The following is a 16360-nucleotide window of genomic DNA, read 5'->3' as shown; positions in this document are numbered from 1 at the left end:
TTGCCTTAATTACCCTAATCACAAACAATTAAACATGGTTTTGCATACCCCTGAGCGTCATTTTACATCTAATCATGATTACATTCCGACAGTTTATTTAATGCAAAAGTTCTGTATTGGAATATGAAAAAACCTGCACTATCTTCTATACTGTTATTGCATTGGAACATACATATTAAAAAAGCCCTTCCTTTTCATTATTTCTCCCTATGTCTATATATTTAAGTCATTATTACCTTTAACTAATTAATTTGTAGATTTTTTATATTAATAATTGGACCGTTGGTTTTCCCCAAATATTGTTTCACGCGTAAAACAAATTATTTTGGCATTTCATCACTTCCAACGCTTCCTTCTCATTATTAAAGTCTCTATTATTTTCCAATGCACATCAATGGGAGCATTTGCTATAAGAATAACTACATGAATAACTCTCCTCATTCTCCAATTTTCTTTTTCCATTAAATTTATTCCCCTTCAACCTTTGGATGAGCGACTGTTTTTTTCAATTTTATTTTTAGGGTTGTATTTTCTTCTTCCTGTTTATTGATTTTTCCTAAATAGTGCTGTTGTTCTCTTTAGATTCGCACATTCAGTCCAGGGATCTGAACGAGAGGGTTGGAGAAATCAGATTCGCTTATGCAAGGTAAGTTATCTATGAATCTCATTCAATCCTCCTTTCAATCTTTAGTTTTTTTTTCTATTAGAAATCTCCTTTTCTCTCTACTTCATATATTTCAGTTCTTTTCCTAACTGATTATGAATTCTATTTTTAATCCCCAGAACAAAAAACAAAAGCAACGCATTTTAGAAATTTGTTCAGAAACTTAAGTATTTCGTGTAACTAAAAATCGACCCCAAAGTCGATGTAAAGATAGTATTTTTAATTATTGTTAATCGATTTTGTTTAATTTTAGTGTTTTTAGTAATGTTTTCAAATGAGTTTTATGCTATGTGTTGATTTTAACAGAAAAAAGAGGGAGGAAGAGACGGCTAAAGAGAAGGAGCAGAATAATTTATTCAAAGTTGTTGTCAGTCAGCTTAAAGTTCCAACTGGTTATTATTTCACTGTGTAATATTTTTTGGGATTATAGTTAATGGGTTTCTGTTATTCAGGTGATGATAATATGCTGTTCATTGATGTTGTTTGTTTGTTATTGTTTTGGTTTTGATGAGATTTCTTTTTCATTTTTTTTCTTCTGTTGTTTTGGTCTGATGTTATTTAGATACAATGGAGAAATGGGATGCAGAAAGTATTGAAGGCGAAGCAAAATAATCAGAATAAATCGAAAGGAGTATAATCAGAACAAATCAAAAGGAGTATAATTAAAACAAATCAAAATGAGTATAATTAGAACAAATCAACTGACATCTTAGTTTAAGTTGGTTTTTTACAGTTTATGTTACAAATGATTCTAACAATTTTAAATATATAGGTAGGATTTTACTCTGCAAAAATGGAATGGTCCTAAATGACAAATACAGGGATTTCCATGTGTGAGCCGAATGTTGCTTAACAATGAATCTTATTGCGCCCCCTGTGGGGAAGGGGATGAGATGTTTTTTTTAATGTTTTGTCATACTTTTGTTTTCAGGGGCATAGTCAGGGAAAAAAAAAGAAACTAATATATAATAATTTGTTGGACATCTACTTTAGTTTGTGTTATTATTATCAACCTATTTGGATTTTAGTATTTTAACTTATTAAAACTTTCAAACTTGCCTTTTAGTATTCCAATAAATTGATATTCGAAATCATAATGTTCAATATTTGATAATTATGTTAATAAATAAAATAAGTATTCATGTATATGATCTAATTAATAAAATAAAATCAATAATTACATATTTCACCATTCATATTTGTACTTTTGAAATTTTCAAAGTTACGATATTTTTCAATATTTTTGTTAGCACAGGTAAACCAAAAGTTTGGTTTTGTCTCTTCATCTATATTAAAAAAATGAAAACAAAATTATTTTTAAAGTAATATATTGTAATTATTGTATTTTAGTATTTCAACAATAACTCTTTATATTCAAATTTCACAAACATTTATAGTCATCATTATTATTGTCATTAATATTTAACCTAATTATCTTTTTTTTTTTAAATAAAAACGAATTTTTTAATACATGTATTTCAATTAATATATTTTATTATTCCAACAATATTGTATTATAAAAACATTTTTTTAATACATGTCTTCCAATTTATATATTTTATTATTCCAACAATATTGTATTTCAATTTTATTTATTTTTGTTGTTTGTTCCAATGTTAACCACCGTCCTTGAAAAAGTCATTTAATTTTATAAATTAAAATAAGAAAATCAATATTAAAATATTTTTGAATTTATGTTTAAAATATAATGGATTAATATTTCTTATCTAATATAATCATTACTACGATATTCTAAATATTTTTTTTATTTAATCTATAAAGTAACAATTGAAGTGTCTAATACTAATTATAGATTTATTTCTTAATAGTAATTATAAATTTATTGATTAATAGCATTTATTTTATTTTACAGTTGAAAGAAATTTAAAGGTTAAAAGAAATGTTAAGCTATAACTATTATTTATATCTATATGCGAACATTAATGTGATATTTTTTTTTACACCAATCACCTATTTTACCGTAAAAGTATTCCAAGCATGTTTCATATCAATTTTCCACGCATGCTTTCTCTTCCAATGAGAATATTTTAACTTTTTAGTTTTCCAGCATTGGGAAATATCACGAATTTGAAATACCACCCATTCCAATTCCTTCTCTACATCTATAAATTCATACTCCTAACCAAATCTACCTAACACTTTTCTTTTTATATTATTCAGTAGCATTCTATCAAGCAGAAGGGTCTGTGTCTCTTTTCATCTTCCTTAACCCTATTTTTTTTCTCCGGCTCCGCCGATTATAGGGGACATAGGGATCCTTCTTCCTTCTTATAAGTTTTAAAACATAAATATAGGGATCCTTCTTCCTTCTTTTAAGTTTTCAATCCTACATTTTCAATATATCCTTTACTTTTCCCCTAAATTATTTCATCCTTTCTGATTTGCAGGTATGATTTGTTCTCTAATTTTAACAATCATATATTTTTCAACTATCGTATTTTGTATTAGATTTTTGTATGTTCTACTTATCTTTTTCACTCTGATATGAAACAATCCCCCCTCCTCAAAGTTACCGAAAATTGCTCAAAATTGTCGCTGCCATCATTTTATTTTGATTTAGTTTTCTGCAGTCTGTTCCTTCTATGAAAATCCAAAAATTTCTCCTTCATTTGTGTATTCTATGTTTTAAGATTTTTCTTTTTTTGTGTAATAGTTTGTGTATTTTATATTTTGAGGTTTTTTAAGGGTTTTTCTTCTCAATATGTTTTTATTTTGACAAACAAAGTCATAAGTTTAACAGTTTGTTTTTAGGGAACAAAATAGAAATTTAACAATTTGATTTTGACAAAAAATCATTAAATAAACGTAAGAGAATACACAAACTATTGTATCTTTTTAAATGTCTCTTGCTCCAATCTAAACCTTTTAATTACTTATAAACAAGGGAAAGAAAAAGGTGAAGATGGTGGGCACGAGGGATGGCATAAGAGAAACAGCAGCGCAGTGGATTTGTTTCCATTTGTTCTTATAGGGAAATTGGAGTTGCCTTATTATTTTATGGAATTAATATGGTTGTTATTGTAAGAATACATTTACTTTATTTGCTTCAAATAGATTGTTAGAAAAAATTAGAATTGCTATTGCTTTTATAAGAATACATTTTATTCTGTTATAAATATATGAATGTGTTGTAAGAATTTATTATTTCATGAAAATGATGGTTCTCTGATAATGGTTGCATAGCTTTTGGATGAGAATTGTTTCACGGCTTTGTGGCTTTATCTTTCACTTGGTTACTATTATGAGAATTGGTTTATTGTTCTTGGTGTATCAAAGCTACGTCAGTAATTTATTAGTACATTTAGTTTTATGAGAATTGATTTATAGAAATGTATGGTTCTTATTGTACCAAATGTAGATATATTGTTTAGAGGTTTTTTTTTATAGAAAATTATGAATCGATGGAATTGTTGTTTGAAATTGTATTATGATTTTTTTTAATCATGAAAATAATGATTATTAATAAGAAAATTGATTTTTTTCCAAAAGAAAAAGGTGTGAAATTGATTATTTATTCATTCACAGATCTTATTCATAGCTTAACGGAAAATGCTTAGGGATATATTGTCTAATAAAGGGTCATATTTCTCTTTCTTCTAAAATAAATCATAATTAATTATTACAATTAATATTGTGTATATGGCATAATTAATAGCCATCAATATATTAATCATGCCCACTCACTTAAATAGGGTTTATTAATTTGCGATTTTATTGTAATTTTGGACTATTGGCTTAGTCAATATTTTGAGTTTATACAAAACATCAGTTTCTAATGCTTCTATACACGTTTCTATATCATTATCCTCTAAGAAAATGTAAAGTCCCTCTTTTACCATGGCGTAGACTTTTTCTGTTCTGTTTCTATTTTTAATATAGGAAATTGAAAAGTTTTCCATTATTTATTTTCCACTATTTATACTCCTTCAAAATCTCATATTTATCGAAGAAAGAGGGAATTTTTTTATTGGGCTTTTGATCTTTTATTTCCAATTTTTTATTAGACTTTTGAATATATGGTCTATATATAATTTATGATTATTATTATTTAAAATTTTAAATATTATAAATAATCTTGATCTGTGTTTAATAAATTTTAAGATGTTACTTTACATATATTTTTTTAAGTAATAAATATAATAACTATAATAAAATATATTAATTAAGTAAATCATTTGAAATTACAATTATATTATCGAAAAAAATATGTTTTTATTTTTAATGGTTTTTAGAGGTTTCATAACTACATTACTTCTATTTTTAATGGTTTTTATTTCCAAAGCATTTTATACTAAAGTAACTCTACTCAACTTTTTGTGTTGGATAGATAAGAATTCACCTTTAAAAAATATTTGTATTAAATTATGTAATAAAGGATAATAATGATTATTAACATCATTTTGAAATATTTATATTTAAAAAATAACATCATAGTTTTTCTTATCTTTATATATAATAATAATAATAATAATAATAATAATAATAGTAATAATAATAATAATAACAATATAACAACAACAATAATAAAAATACTTTCTATAAAAAAATAAAATAATAATAATATTAATAATAATAATAATAATAATTTATTAGTATTGTAAATGGTGAATATTTATAAAATTTATTTTATATATTTATTACATATTAAATATTATAAAAAATTCTTAATTTGGAGAAATTTGCATGTATTAAATTGATAAAAAAGATGGATAACAAAATTTTCTTATGAAAAACTCAAATTTGTTATTATTTTTATTTAATTTATTTTATTATGTATTCAATATTTATAAAAAAGATGGATAAATTCATACTATATTTTTTGCATATATAAATTCATAATATATAAATTTTATATTCATATGAATTTTATACTCATATGATATCTTTTACAATTTACTTATCACATTGCATTTTATAAAAAAAATTTCTTTTAAATTTTTCAACAATGATTACTTATTTAAAATTTGTCAGAGATTCCTTATAAAATTTACCTGTGTTTAAATTTATTTTCTATTAGATGATAAAATTATATATTATCAATAGAATTACTAAATTTACAATACAGAAAATTTAAAAATTATAGGCATGCCCGACGGGCCTAACCTATTATTTTGACGGGCCGACAAAATATTTACTTAAATTGAACAAATATAGAGATCATATATTAATGAATTCTGAATTACTATAGCATATAACTTATAAATTACTACACAAATTTAACAAACATAATCAAATTGTGTTATCCATCTTTTTTTTGTGTATATTTTTTTTTTATTTTACATTAAATCTAATCAAATTATTAAACCAATATATATTTTTGTTGTATAATATATTTTATTTTATAATATTGATAGAAATTGTAAAATTAAAATTATAAACAATTATAAAAATTATTGGCATGCCCGACGGGCCAAACTTTTTTTTCCACCATATATTTGATTTAATAGCAATTACCCAATCTATCTATATCCTAACAACTACTACAACTTAATAAATTAAATTAATATTTATATGACAATTAATATTGATTTTTTTCTGTTAATTCGTATAAATTAAAATACATTTTTTAAACATAACCATATTATATTTATTTAATATTTATACCGACTTTACGTGACCCGTGCGTACGCACGGGTCCTTTACTAGTGTCTAATTAAATATGTTTGGTTCAAATTTAAGGAGGGGGAGAGAGGGGAGTAAAATCCCTCCAAACCTCACTTTTTGCGTCCCTCCGAATTGGGGGATTTGGAGGGGAGGGGAGGAAATCTGAATTTTAATAGGTAAAAAATTATTATATTTACTAAAATATTCTCAGTTTAATTTTAATATTTCAAAATTATTTATTTTCTTTCCTGTTAATGTTTCTCTTCTATGTGATTTTTCTCCATTATTTTCATCAACTTATTATAACTATTATCCACTTTCAAATTTTTTTTAAATTTTTTTACTTAATACAATTCATAATCATTGCATTATTTTTATAATTTTTTTAATGTTTATTTATGTTCATTTTTTCTTCTAATTTTGTTATTTATCCTATTATATTTTCTTTTATATGAAATTTTAAATCATTCACTTTACTTTATATTTTGTTTATTCATTTTATTAAAAAATTTAAATTATTAGTTTTAATAATAACTTATTTCATGTATTTGTTTTGTTTGATTATTCATCACTATTTAAAAATTGTTATTAACATATAATTTCATTTGTATCGGAGAGTTATAATTTGAATCAAGTGTACTCACTTTATTAACATTATGGTAAATTATAACGTTGTAGTCCCTCAATATTAAAACATTTATTACCAAAAAACATTTATAAATTTTTCATATTTGAATATTATATCATTTATATAAGATCGTAAGGGTAAAAATATAATTTATTAATAAAATTTCTCCCTTCCCCTTCTGAACCAAACATATTTTTAATTAAAACTCATCCCTTCCCCTCCCCTCTCTTATTTTGAACCAAACATTTATCTGATTAAAAAAAATCCCTCCCCTCCCTCCCCTCCCCTTCCCTCCTTTAAAACCCCTCCCCTTCATTTGAACCAAACAGACCCTAAGAAATTTCACAGGAAGTAATGATAAAACTTTCAAAGATAAAATCGTTGGGAAGAATTACCGGTGGTGATGACGGAGGCGTGTTAGGCTGACGCCATGATTTAGATGGAGGGATATTCATCAGAGATTAGAAATGCCGGTGTTGTTTTTTAATTCAAGAATGTACCCTAGGAGAATCTGTGGTAACATATTACATTGCAAATTTTATTTTGAAATGTTTTTTTAGCGAAAAGTTGTTAGGATGGATTTGATTTCAAACCGATAAAATAGGAGAGTATTATTATAAATAGGGATGTCAACCTGCCTCCGTTAGTGGGGATCCCCGTGGCGATTCCCTGTTTGGGGTCCCAAAGACGGGAAATTTTATCCCCATGGGGACGGGGATGTGGAGCAAAGTCTCCCCGAATGCACTTCAGGGATGGAGGTGGCGTAAGGCGTAAATATCCCTGCCCCGTAGAGTCCCCGCTCCGCCTAAAATGGCATAATGTCATTAATTTATATATAATTTTAAATTATTATGTAAGTTTATTTGTCATTTCATATAATTAATCTTATACACAAATTTAAAATATATATGTATTGTTAGTAAATGAGTGAAAATTAAATAATTATTTTAATTTTTCTAGTTTGAAATTTTGGTGGTCATCACACTCAATATTTTAGATTAAATATTATTAAAACAATATATTTATCACAAAGGAATAATTTCTAAATTTCTTGTGGTTAGTTTTTGAAGCTTTTATTATTAATTTGGTTTAAAATAATAAATAAAAATCATGTTTATGGATCTCCACATGAACCTTGGGGATCTGTGGGGACCCGCCAGGACGGGGATGGGGGACAAAATCCCCTGTAACAGAAATCCGAAGCGGGAATGGAGAATAGATTCGAGAGCGGGAATTGTGATGAGAATGTATCTCCGCATCTGCCCCGTTCCATTGACATTCTTAACTATAAAGCAGCTATCATGCTGTATTTTTCTGTTCCAAATCCATGCCTATAGGATCGGAAATTTTCTGATAAATGGTTTTGTTGATTTTGTATATATACAAAATTTAAGGAGTAATTGAGCTTTTGTTATATTGGAAAAATCGAGATATTTCAAGTTTATGACTAAACAAACATATTAATGTTAGTGATACACAAATATTGGAACATGACAAGTGAAAATGGTTTTAAAATATTTTATTATTTTTTAAAAGAAAATTGTTATAGGAGTTTTTTTTTTTAAGTTACAAGTTTTACTGATATGTTACTAGAAACAAACTCGTGCATACATACGTGTTCTGTTACACCTATTTGGATATATCATTTATTTTAAATATAATGTTAAAAAAGAAAAAAAAATATTTAGATAAATAATTGATTATTTCGTATATAAAAATATTTATATCAATAATAGATTTTTTCCCGTGTACCATTTTTGGATCAAAAATATTTGATCATAAATATCATTTATCGTATATAAAAATATTTATATCAATAATAGATTTTTTTTCTCATATATAGATCTCATTTTTGTTTAGATATCATTTACAAAAATATTTGGATCAATAGTAAATTTCGTATATAAAAATATTTAGATCAATAGTAGATTTTTTTCTATATAGTACCATTTTTGAATAAAAAAAATTTGGATCATAAATACTATTTTTCGTAAATAATAGATTTTTTTCCGTATACAAATATTATTTTTGTTTAGGTATCATTTACAAAAATATTTGGATCAATATTAAATTTTTGTATATAAAAATATTTAGATCAATAATAGATTTTTTGAACTATGCCATTTTTGAATAAAACATATTTGGATCATAAATAACATTTTTTGTATCTAAAATATATAAATCTATATTTGATTTTTTTCCGTATAAAGACTTCATTTTTGTTTAGGTATCATTTACAAAAATATTTAGATCAATAGTAAATTTCATATATAAAAATATTTAGATCAATAGTAGATTTTTTTCCCGTATACGATTTTTGAATAAAAAATATTTGGATAATAAATACTATTTTTTTCGTAAATAATAGATTTTTTCCGTGTACAAATATTATTTTTGTTTAGGTATTGTTCTGGACCGGCCCAATCCAATCAATTGGGTCATTCCCGCCTTCGGCCCAACACGCTTCAGGACGCACGTGGTGGTTTCCATCCGACCAGACGGGGCAAACGGGCCAAGCGACCGACCACGAGGACCCCTCGTGCCCGGTAAACAAACAGTCCACGCGTCTCCTGAATATCCACCACAGAAGGAGGAGTCCAATCCGCTCGTTAAAACTTCCTATAAATGGCCTTCTACATACAGAGGGTAAGGTAATCTTTTTCTTACCACTAAACCCTAATACTTTGTTGTACCTTGTGGAATACCTACTTACTTTGGCATCGGAGTGCCTTGCAGGTACAACCCTTTTTTCCCCATCTTCATCATCCCGAACATTAAGCCTTCATTGTTGTTGGTCATCTGATCCGCTCGGTAAGATCAGGTATCATTTACAAAAAATATTTGGATCAATAGTAAATTTCGTATATAAAAATATTTAGATCAATAATAGATTTTTGGGTTAATACCTATTTTCACCCCTGCCATATGGGGTGTATTTGAAAAACCCCCCTGCGAAAAAAAAAGTTGCAATTATTACCTTAACAAATTTTAAAAGTTTCAATTTGGACCTTTAGCCAGCCACATCATCCAAAAATCTGACGTGGCAACTTTTTTTTAATTTATTATTATTATTTTAATTATGTGGCTGGTTTATGTGGCATTCTTTTTATTTTTAATTTCCTTTTATTCCACATGGCATTGTTATTATTATTATATTGTTTAGTTTTAAAATGTTAAATATCAAACATTAAAAAACTAGTCCCATGATGGCTCGAACCCAAGAACCATATCATCCATCACAAACACTTAACCACTACGCTACAACTTGTTTTACGTTTCAAAGCTCCCTTAAAAACTATATACTAACTATTCTTTTCGTTATTAAAAATAATACTTAATGTTTACATTATTAATTAATATTAATATTATTAGTTAATAATTATTAGTTATTAGTTAATATTTATGAGTTAATGTTAATGTTATTAAATAATATTAGTTAAATTATAAAATAATAATTAATATTTATTTTACTATTTAACATAATTAAATTATAAAATATAAACTAAAATAACTAATTTTAATTAATATTAGTTTATATTAATTTAATTTAGTTTAATTTAATTTATATTTTATAATTAATACTATTTTAGTTTATATTTTACGGTTAACATTATTAATTAATATATGTTTATATTAATTTAATTTAGTTTATATTTTCTAATTAATATTAGATTAAATCAATTTAACATTTATGTTTAATTAAATTTATTTTTATTAAATTTATTTAATATTATTTTAATATTAACGCTATATTTAAGTTAATTAATTTAATTTAAACAATTTATATTAATATTTATATTTAATTTAATTTACTATTAACGTCATTAATTAATATTATTTTATATTAATTTAATTTAGTTTATAATTTAATTAACTTTAACAGTAAAATAAATATTAATTATTATTTTATAATTTAGTAATATTAATTAATAATATTAACTATAAACTATTAATTATTAACTAATAATATTAATATTAAATAATAATGAAAATAGTAATTAAACTAAAATTAATAATGAAACGTTAACAACAACTATTATAAAATAGCTAAGTTAACTCCATAGCATAATGTTGTGCCCAGCCGAGTGGTAATGTGTTGGACATATCTTGATTTGATTCCTGGGTTCGATCCCTCATGGGACCAGTTTTTTAAGGTTTGATATTTAACATTTTAAAACTAAACAATCAGTTTTTTAAGGTTTGATATTTAACATTTTAAAACTAAACAATCAGTTTTTTAAGGTTTGATATTTAACATTTTAAAACTAAACAATATAATAATAATAAAAATGCCATGTGGAATAAAATGAAATTAAAAATAAAAAGAATGCCACATAAGCCAGCCACATAATTAAAATAATAATAATAAATTAAAAAAAAAGTTGCCACGTCAGATTTTTGGATGATGTGGCTGGCTAAAGGTCCAAATTGAAACTTTTAAAATTTATTAAGGTAATAATTGCAACTTTTTTTTTTTCGCAGGGGGTTTTTCAAATACACCCCATATGGCAGGGGTGAAAATAGGTATTTTGTATATAAAATATATAAATCTATATTTGATTTTTTTTCGTTTAGGTATCATTTACAAAAATATTTGGATCAATATTAAATTTCATATATAAAAATGTTAAGAACTTTATTGTGCAAAGACCAAATAAAGACAATTTTAATGCGATGACAAAAAATCAAATGAGGATGTTGTAGACTTTTTCACAACCATTAACTTTCTTATATTATAGATTAAATTAAGGGTGTGTTTGTTTGAAAGATTAAAATTATAATTTGCGGATATTATTTTTTCAGAAACTTTAATTCTATCAATATCAATGTGTTTGACAAATGAATAAAATTTTCAAGAATATTTTTAGGTTTTATTTTAATTAAATCTTAAAAATTAAAAGTTAAAAATTAAATGTGTTTAAAAATATGAGAATGAAAAGTTACGGTGATTATGTTATATTATCATGAGATGAGATTGTAAGATCCTCATCCTTTGACATGAGAATAAAAGTGAAGAAATTTATGAACAAAACATATTCCTGAGAATAAAAAGTACCCAACTATAATTTATCAAAACTTGAAATAAACAAGAAAATATGTGAATTCCAATGTCACATTTTCGGAAAAAACATTGGTATCCATTGAACAAACACCCCTAAGAGTTAAATGAGTTTGTATTTCTCTTAAATAATTGTACAGGTGTTGTCTAAATTATGTTAGGATCTTTTAGGATCTCTGACCCAAAGTGAGTTAAACTCGTAAGTAGAGTATGTGAACACATTTGTTGAATTTTTTTAGTGTTTCTTGAAGTTCTCTTTAGAGACCTAGTTGTCTTTCAAGAAAATTTCTCTTCGTCATAGAGTAGGAGGCCGTATAGCTCAACTTTGCACAATTTTAGGCGTTCTATTTCTGTTTCAAATTAGTGAAACTACCTTTGCCACTTTTTATTAGCATAAAGAGCATCTTTCAGCAATCATCTTAGAGTTCTTGATTCCAGAAGAATCATATTGAACAACAAATCCCTAGTGGTGGTGTTGCAATGAACCTTAGAATTCAGTATTTACTACGAAGTTTTCTCTCTTCCACTTGATGTTTTCTGCATTTGCTTCTCTCAAGTCAGAACAGCACAATATTTCATTATGCAGCTGCATATAGCAATGGCTCAGAAAATTTAGCTGGTATACAATTTGAATGGAAAATAGTGCAAAATATGCACCTTACAATTACACACGAGTCCTTTGTTATTAAGTCTGAATTGCATGCTTGCTCTCAATTTTTTGAAGGGTTAATTAGAAACAACAATAAGTGAGTCTTTTCTGAAACCAAATTTTGTTTCATTGGTAGATAACATTTGCTGGAAAATGTTAGATTTGAAAATATTTCAGATTTGTATGTAATATCCTTCTATTATCATGACAGACAAAAGAAAAAAATCATGTTATAGACGCTATGACAAACTATATATCAATTCAGTAGTTATGAGATATTGATGCAAATACTAAACATTCACATTTATCAGTTATCACTCACTAATGAGGCAATTGTTCTCCATCCCTTGATGCATCTTTTACTTCAGTATGAATGAACACTTAAAGATATAGATTTTTATCCAAAAAAATGTCGGATAATCGAGCCGCAACATCACGTGATTTGATCTTGTCGAAACCATAATGTGATTGTGTGTTTTGATGTTGTCAAAATCATGAAGTAATTGCGAGCAATGTAGTCAAACCTTAAGCGAAATCATTCAGCTTGTGAAAGATGATAAAACTTAGAGCGTTAACGAGGCAAGTAAGACTCTACCGAAAGAAAAAATTGTAATTTCTTACTTATTTATACACACATACACAAAAACATAAAAATTATAATTCGGACAGACCCAACATGTTTATTTTTTACAATCTTGCTTCAAAAAGCTCGATCTTTACCATACATACGACAGAAACAATCTTTCTCTGATTGTAGCACTCTAGGCATCATTTGCATGTAAAATCCTACGATCTTACAATCCATCACTTGATCTTAACTACACTGTGGTTGAAACTGTGTCAGGCAATATGACGCAACTACACCAGTTACTCGGCCGCACCATGATGTGACTACACCTATTACCGCAACTGCATCATGATGCAACTACACCAGTTACCGCGACCGTTATTCAAAACCATCAAAATATACAAAAATAGGTGTTTTGAAAAATAGTGTCCAAAAATAATGGGCACTAAGTAACTATGTTGAATAATATTATAAAAACAAACACATCAAAAAAAGATGATCTATTAGAACAATACCAGTCCAAGAGAAACAAACTTCCCCTGCTTTAATTCAGCAACATTTTCTCATTATTTTCTCCTCTTCAACACATATACAATACAACACACTCCAAATTACAACAATTCAGAAAACTCAATACAAGTAAGGAATAACAGCTTTCCTCTTCTTTGGATAATCCTCTCCAAATTTCTCCAAATACCACTCATGATTAGCCCTAGCTCTAGGCCCCAAGTTAGCAAAAGTGTAAACAAAAAAGCCCAGGCCAGCCCAAGACCAAGTCATCAAAGCCCAACCAAACCACTCCACAATCTCCCCAAAGTAATTAGGACAACTCACAACCTCAAAAAACCCTCCTTTAGGAACCACATACCCTCTCCCTTCACTCTTAAGCCTCAACAGTTCCTTATCAGACAAAACATTAATCCTCATCCCAACAAAAAACACCAAAACCCCACCAAAAAACACAACCCAAAAACACAACCCATCATCAAAACTCTTGTAGTGAGAAACCCATCTAGCTTGCACATAAGAATTCAACAAATTGAAGATAAAAGCCATAAGGGCTATACTAAAAGGAAACCCAGATGGGGTTTTCGATAAAGATGAATTCTTTTTCGTTTTCATTGTGGTTAACAAACGAAGTGGGTAGATGATTGTGCGGTTGAAGTAATGAATCAGAAAAGGGGTGATGAGGATAATTGATTTAGGGTTTGAAGAGTTGTTACCGAAGGGGAAAAGATAGAGAGTGAACCAAAGTGTGGGACTTTCCATGAGGAACCATGCGAGAGGTGGAGAGAGATTCGGACCCCAACCTGGTCTGTGGTGTTTGCCGTATGGGGCTTGGAGGAATGCGAGAGAGATGAAGGTTGGTGGTGCTATGAGGAAGAGAGTGAGGAGTGCGTAGTTGAAGAGGGAATCGTCTTGTAAGAACATTTTTTGATCGGACATTGTTGTTGCTGTTGGTGTTTGGTACTATATGTTTGTGTTTTTATAGTAGTAATATAATTGTATAAATAAATAAATAAATAAATAAGAGAAAATAGGAGATAGGCTAGGCTTTAGAAGACTTCAGTTTGACATACAATAAAATTAAGTGTGTGTTTGGAAATAACAAAATCACCGAAAAAAAATCACGGCTAATAGAAGCTTGAACTAGCAGCTTCTCCATTTCCACGGTGAAAATCAATTCCACCGTGATTTTTGTTGAAAAAACGTGATACCAAACATGCTATAAAAGGTCTAAGTCTGACCTATGAGCTATTATATGTTTAATTTTTTAGAATTTATTTATGGACTTCTCAACCTTCTTGAACACCAGCGATGAAAATACCAAATTGCTCTTATATTTCGGAAATGCATCTTCGAAATCAAAAAAATTGATTTCGGAAATGCACTTCCGAAAACACCAAAAAAAGTGTTTTTGGAGATGAATTTCCGAAATCACTTTTTTGGAAGGGGTGTCTTCGGAGATACATATCCGAAATATTTCAATTGGAATGTTTCAATATATGCATATCCGAAAAAATTCAATAATTATAAAAAAAAATTAAAATCAAGGTGAATCAATACAATTAATAGTATAATTAATTGTATTAATTAAAATATATTATTAAATATATATTTTTATAATCAAAATATAATAATAATATTAGCCTAATAAATATTTAAATTAATATCTTATTTACTATTTGTTTATATAATACATATAAAATTATTTGAAAAACTAATGTAATTCGAAATTTATATTAAAATAAAAATAAAATAGTGAATAATTTTATTTTTATTTGATCTCTTTTATTTTAAATTTTTATTGAATAATTATTAATATATTTATGTTTTCTATAATTATAATTATATTGTATTAGTTATAATTTTAGTAATTATTAATATGAAATTTATTAAAAAATATTAAATTTTTATGAGTTTTTTTTAATTTATAATTGAAATTAGAAAAGAAATATCAACCGTATAATTATCATTATTATTATTATTCATAACTTATAAATTATATCAATTTTATGATATCTGAATTAATCAATATTCTAAAATTTTTAATTTTTTGGGATTTTGATTCATTCGGATATGCATATCCGAAAAAATCTCTGACCATTTTTGGAGGTTTTTTCGGATATGCATCTCCGAATTCTGGGAAAATTTTGAAAAAAAAAAACTTCGGAGATGCATCTCCGAAGTAGGGGTGTTTTTGGGTTTTCGCTGGAGGTTCTCCCCATAGGGAGGTCTACAAAGAAATTTCCCAGTTTTTTGGCTTAGCTTGACCTTTTTAAAAGTCTGGCTTGTCTTGAAACCCTATTTAAAAGTCAATATCTGATTAAAATTTTTAATTAATTTATATTACTTAAGAAGTCTTATAGGTCGACCTATATATACAAATATAACCCGGCCTATTTACCTTTTGTTCTAATATATATGCATATATATGCTAGCCTATTTAGCATTTTTTCTAATATATACATGCATGGGTCAACCTATTTAGCATATATATATATATATATATATATATATATATATATATATATATATATATATATATATATATATATGAAAATATAGGTCGGCCTATAAGGTTTCATAGGCTTTTTTTAATAGTTTAAGTCTGACCTATTTAATAAAATAGAGTTTTAAAAAAGTTTAAGTTTGGTCTCTTTATT

At 26.5% G+C, this 16360-nt stretch overlaps 1 protein-coding gene and 1 long non-coding RNA gene across 2 annotated transcripts; one reads left to right on the top strand and one right to left on the bottom strand.

The window, feature by feature from the left end:
* Positions 1–380: 380 nt before the first annotated feature.
* Positions 381–1657, top strand: LOC131611907 (uncharacterized). Its single transcript, XR_009287229.1, has 3 exons — positions 381–646; positions 971–1116; positions 1227–1657. It is a non-coding gene; the product is annotated as an uncharacterized LOC131611907 (long non-coding RNA).
* A 12021-nt stretch (positions 1658–13678) lies between these two features.
* LOC131611906 (steroid 5-alpha-reductase DET2-like) lies at positions 13679–14668 on the bottom strand. The gene has a single exon (XM_058883737.1). It carries the CDS (start codon positions 14637–14639, stop codon positions 13824–13826), a length of 816 nt encoding a protein of 271 aa, XP_058739720.1. The 5' UTR covers positions 14640–14668; the 3' UTR covers positions 13679–13823.
* Between the last annotated feature and the right edge of the window lie 1692 nt (positions 14669–16360).

Source organism: Vicia villosa, linkage group LG6, assembly GCF_029867415.1.
Source record: "Vicia villosa cultivar HV-30 ecotype Madison, WI linkage group LG6, Vvil1.0, whole genome shotgun sequence".
In the NCBI taxonomy this organism is placed as follows: Eukaryota; Viridiplantae; Streptophyta; class Magnoliopsida; order Fabales; family Fabaceae; genus Vicia; species Vicia villosa.
Note: the sequence above shows the minus strand (reverse complement) of the source record. Positions and strands in the feature narration are given on the sequence as shown.

Coding starts and splice junctions, on each gene's coding strand:
- LOC131611906 (XM_058883737.1), bottom strand. CDS start 14,639: ATGTCCGATCAAAAAATGTTCTTACAAGACGATTCCCTCTTCAACTAC.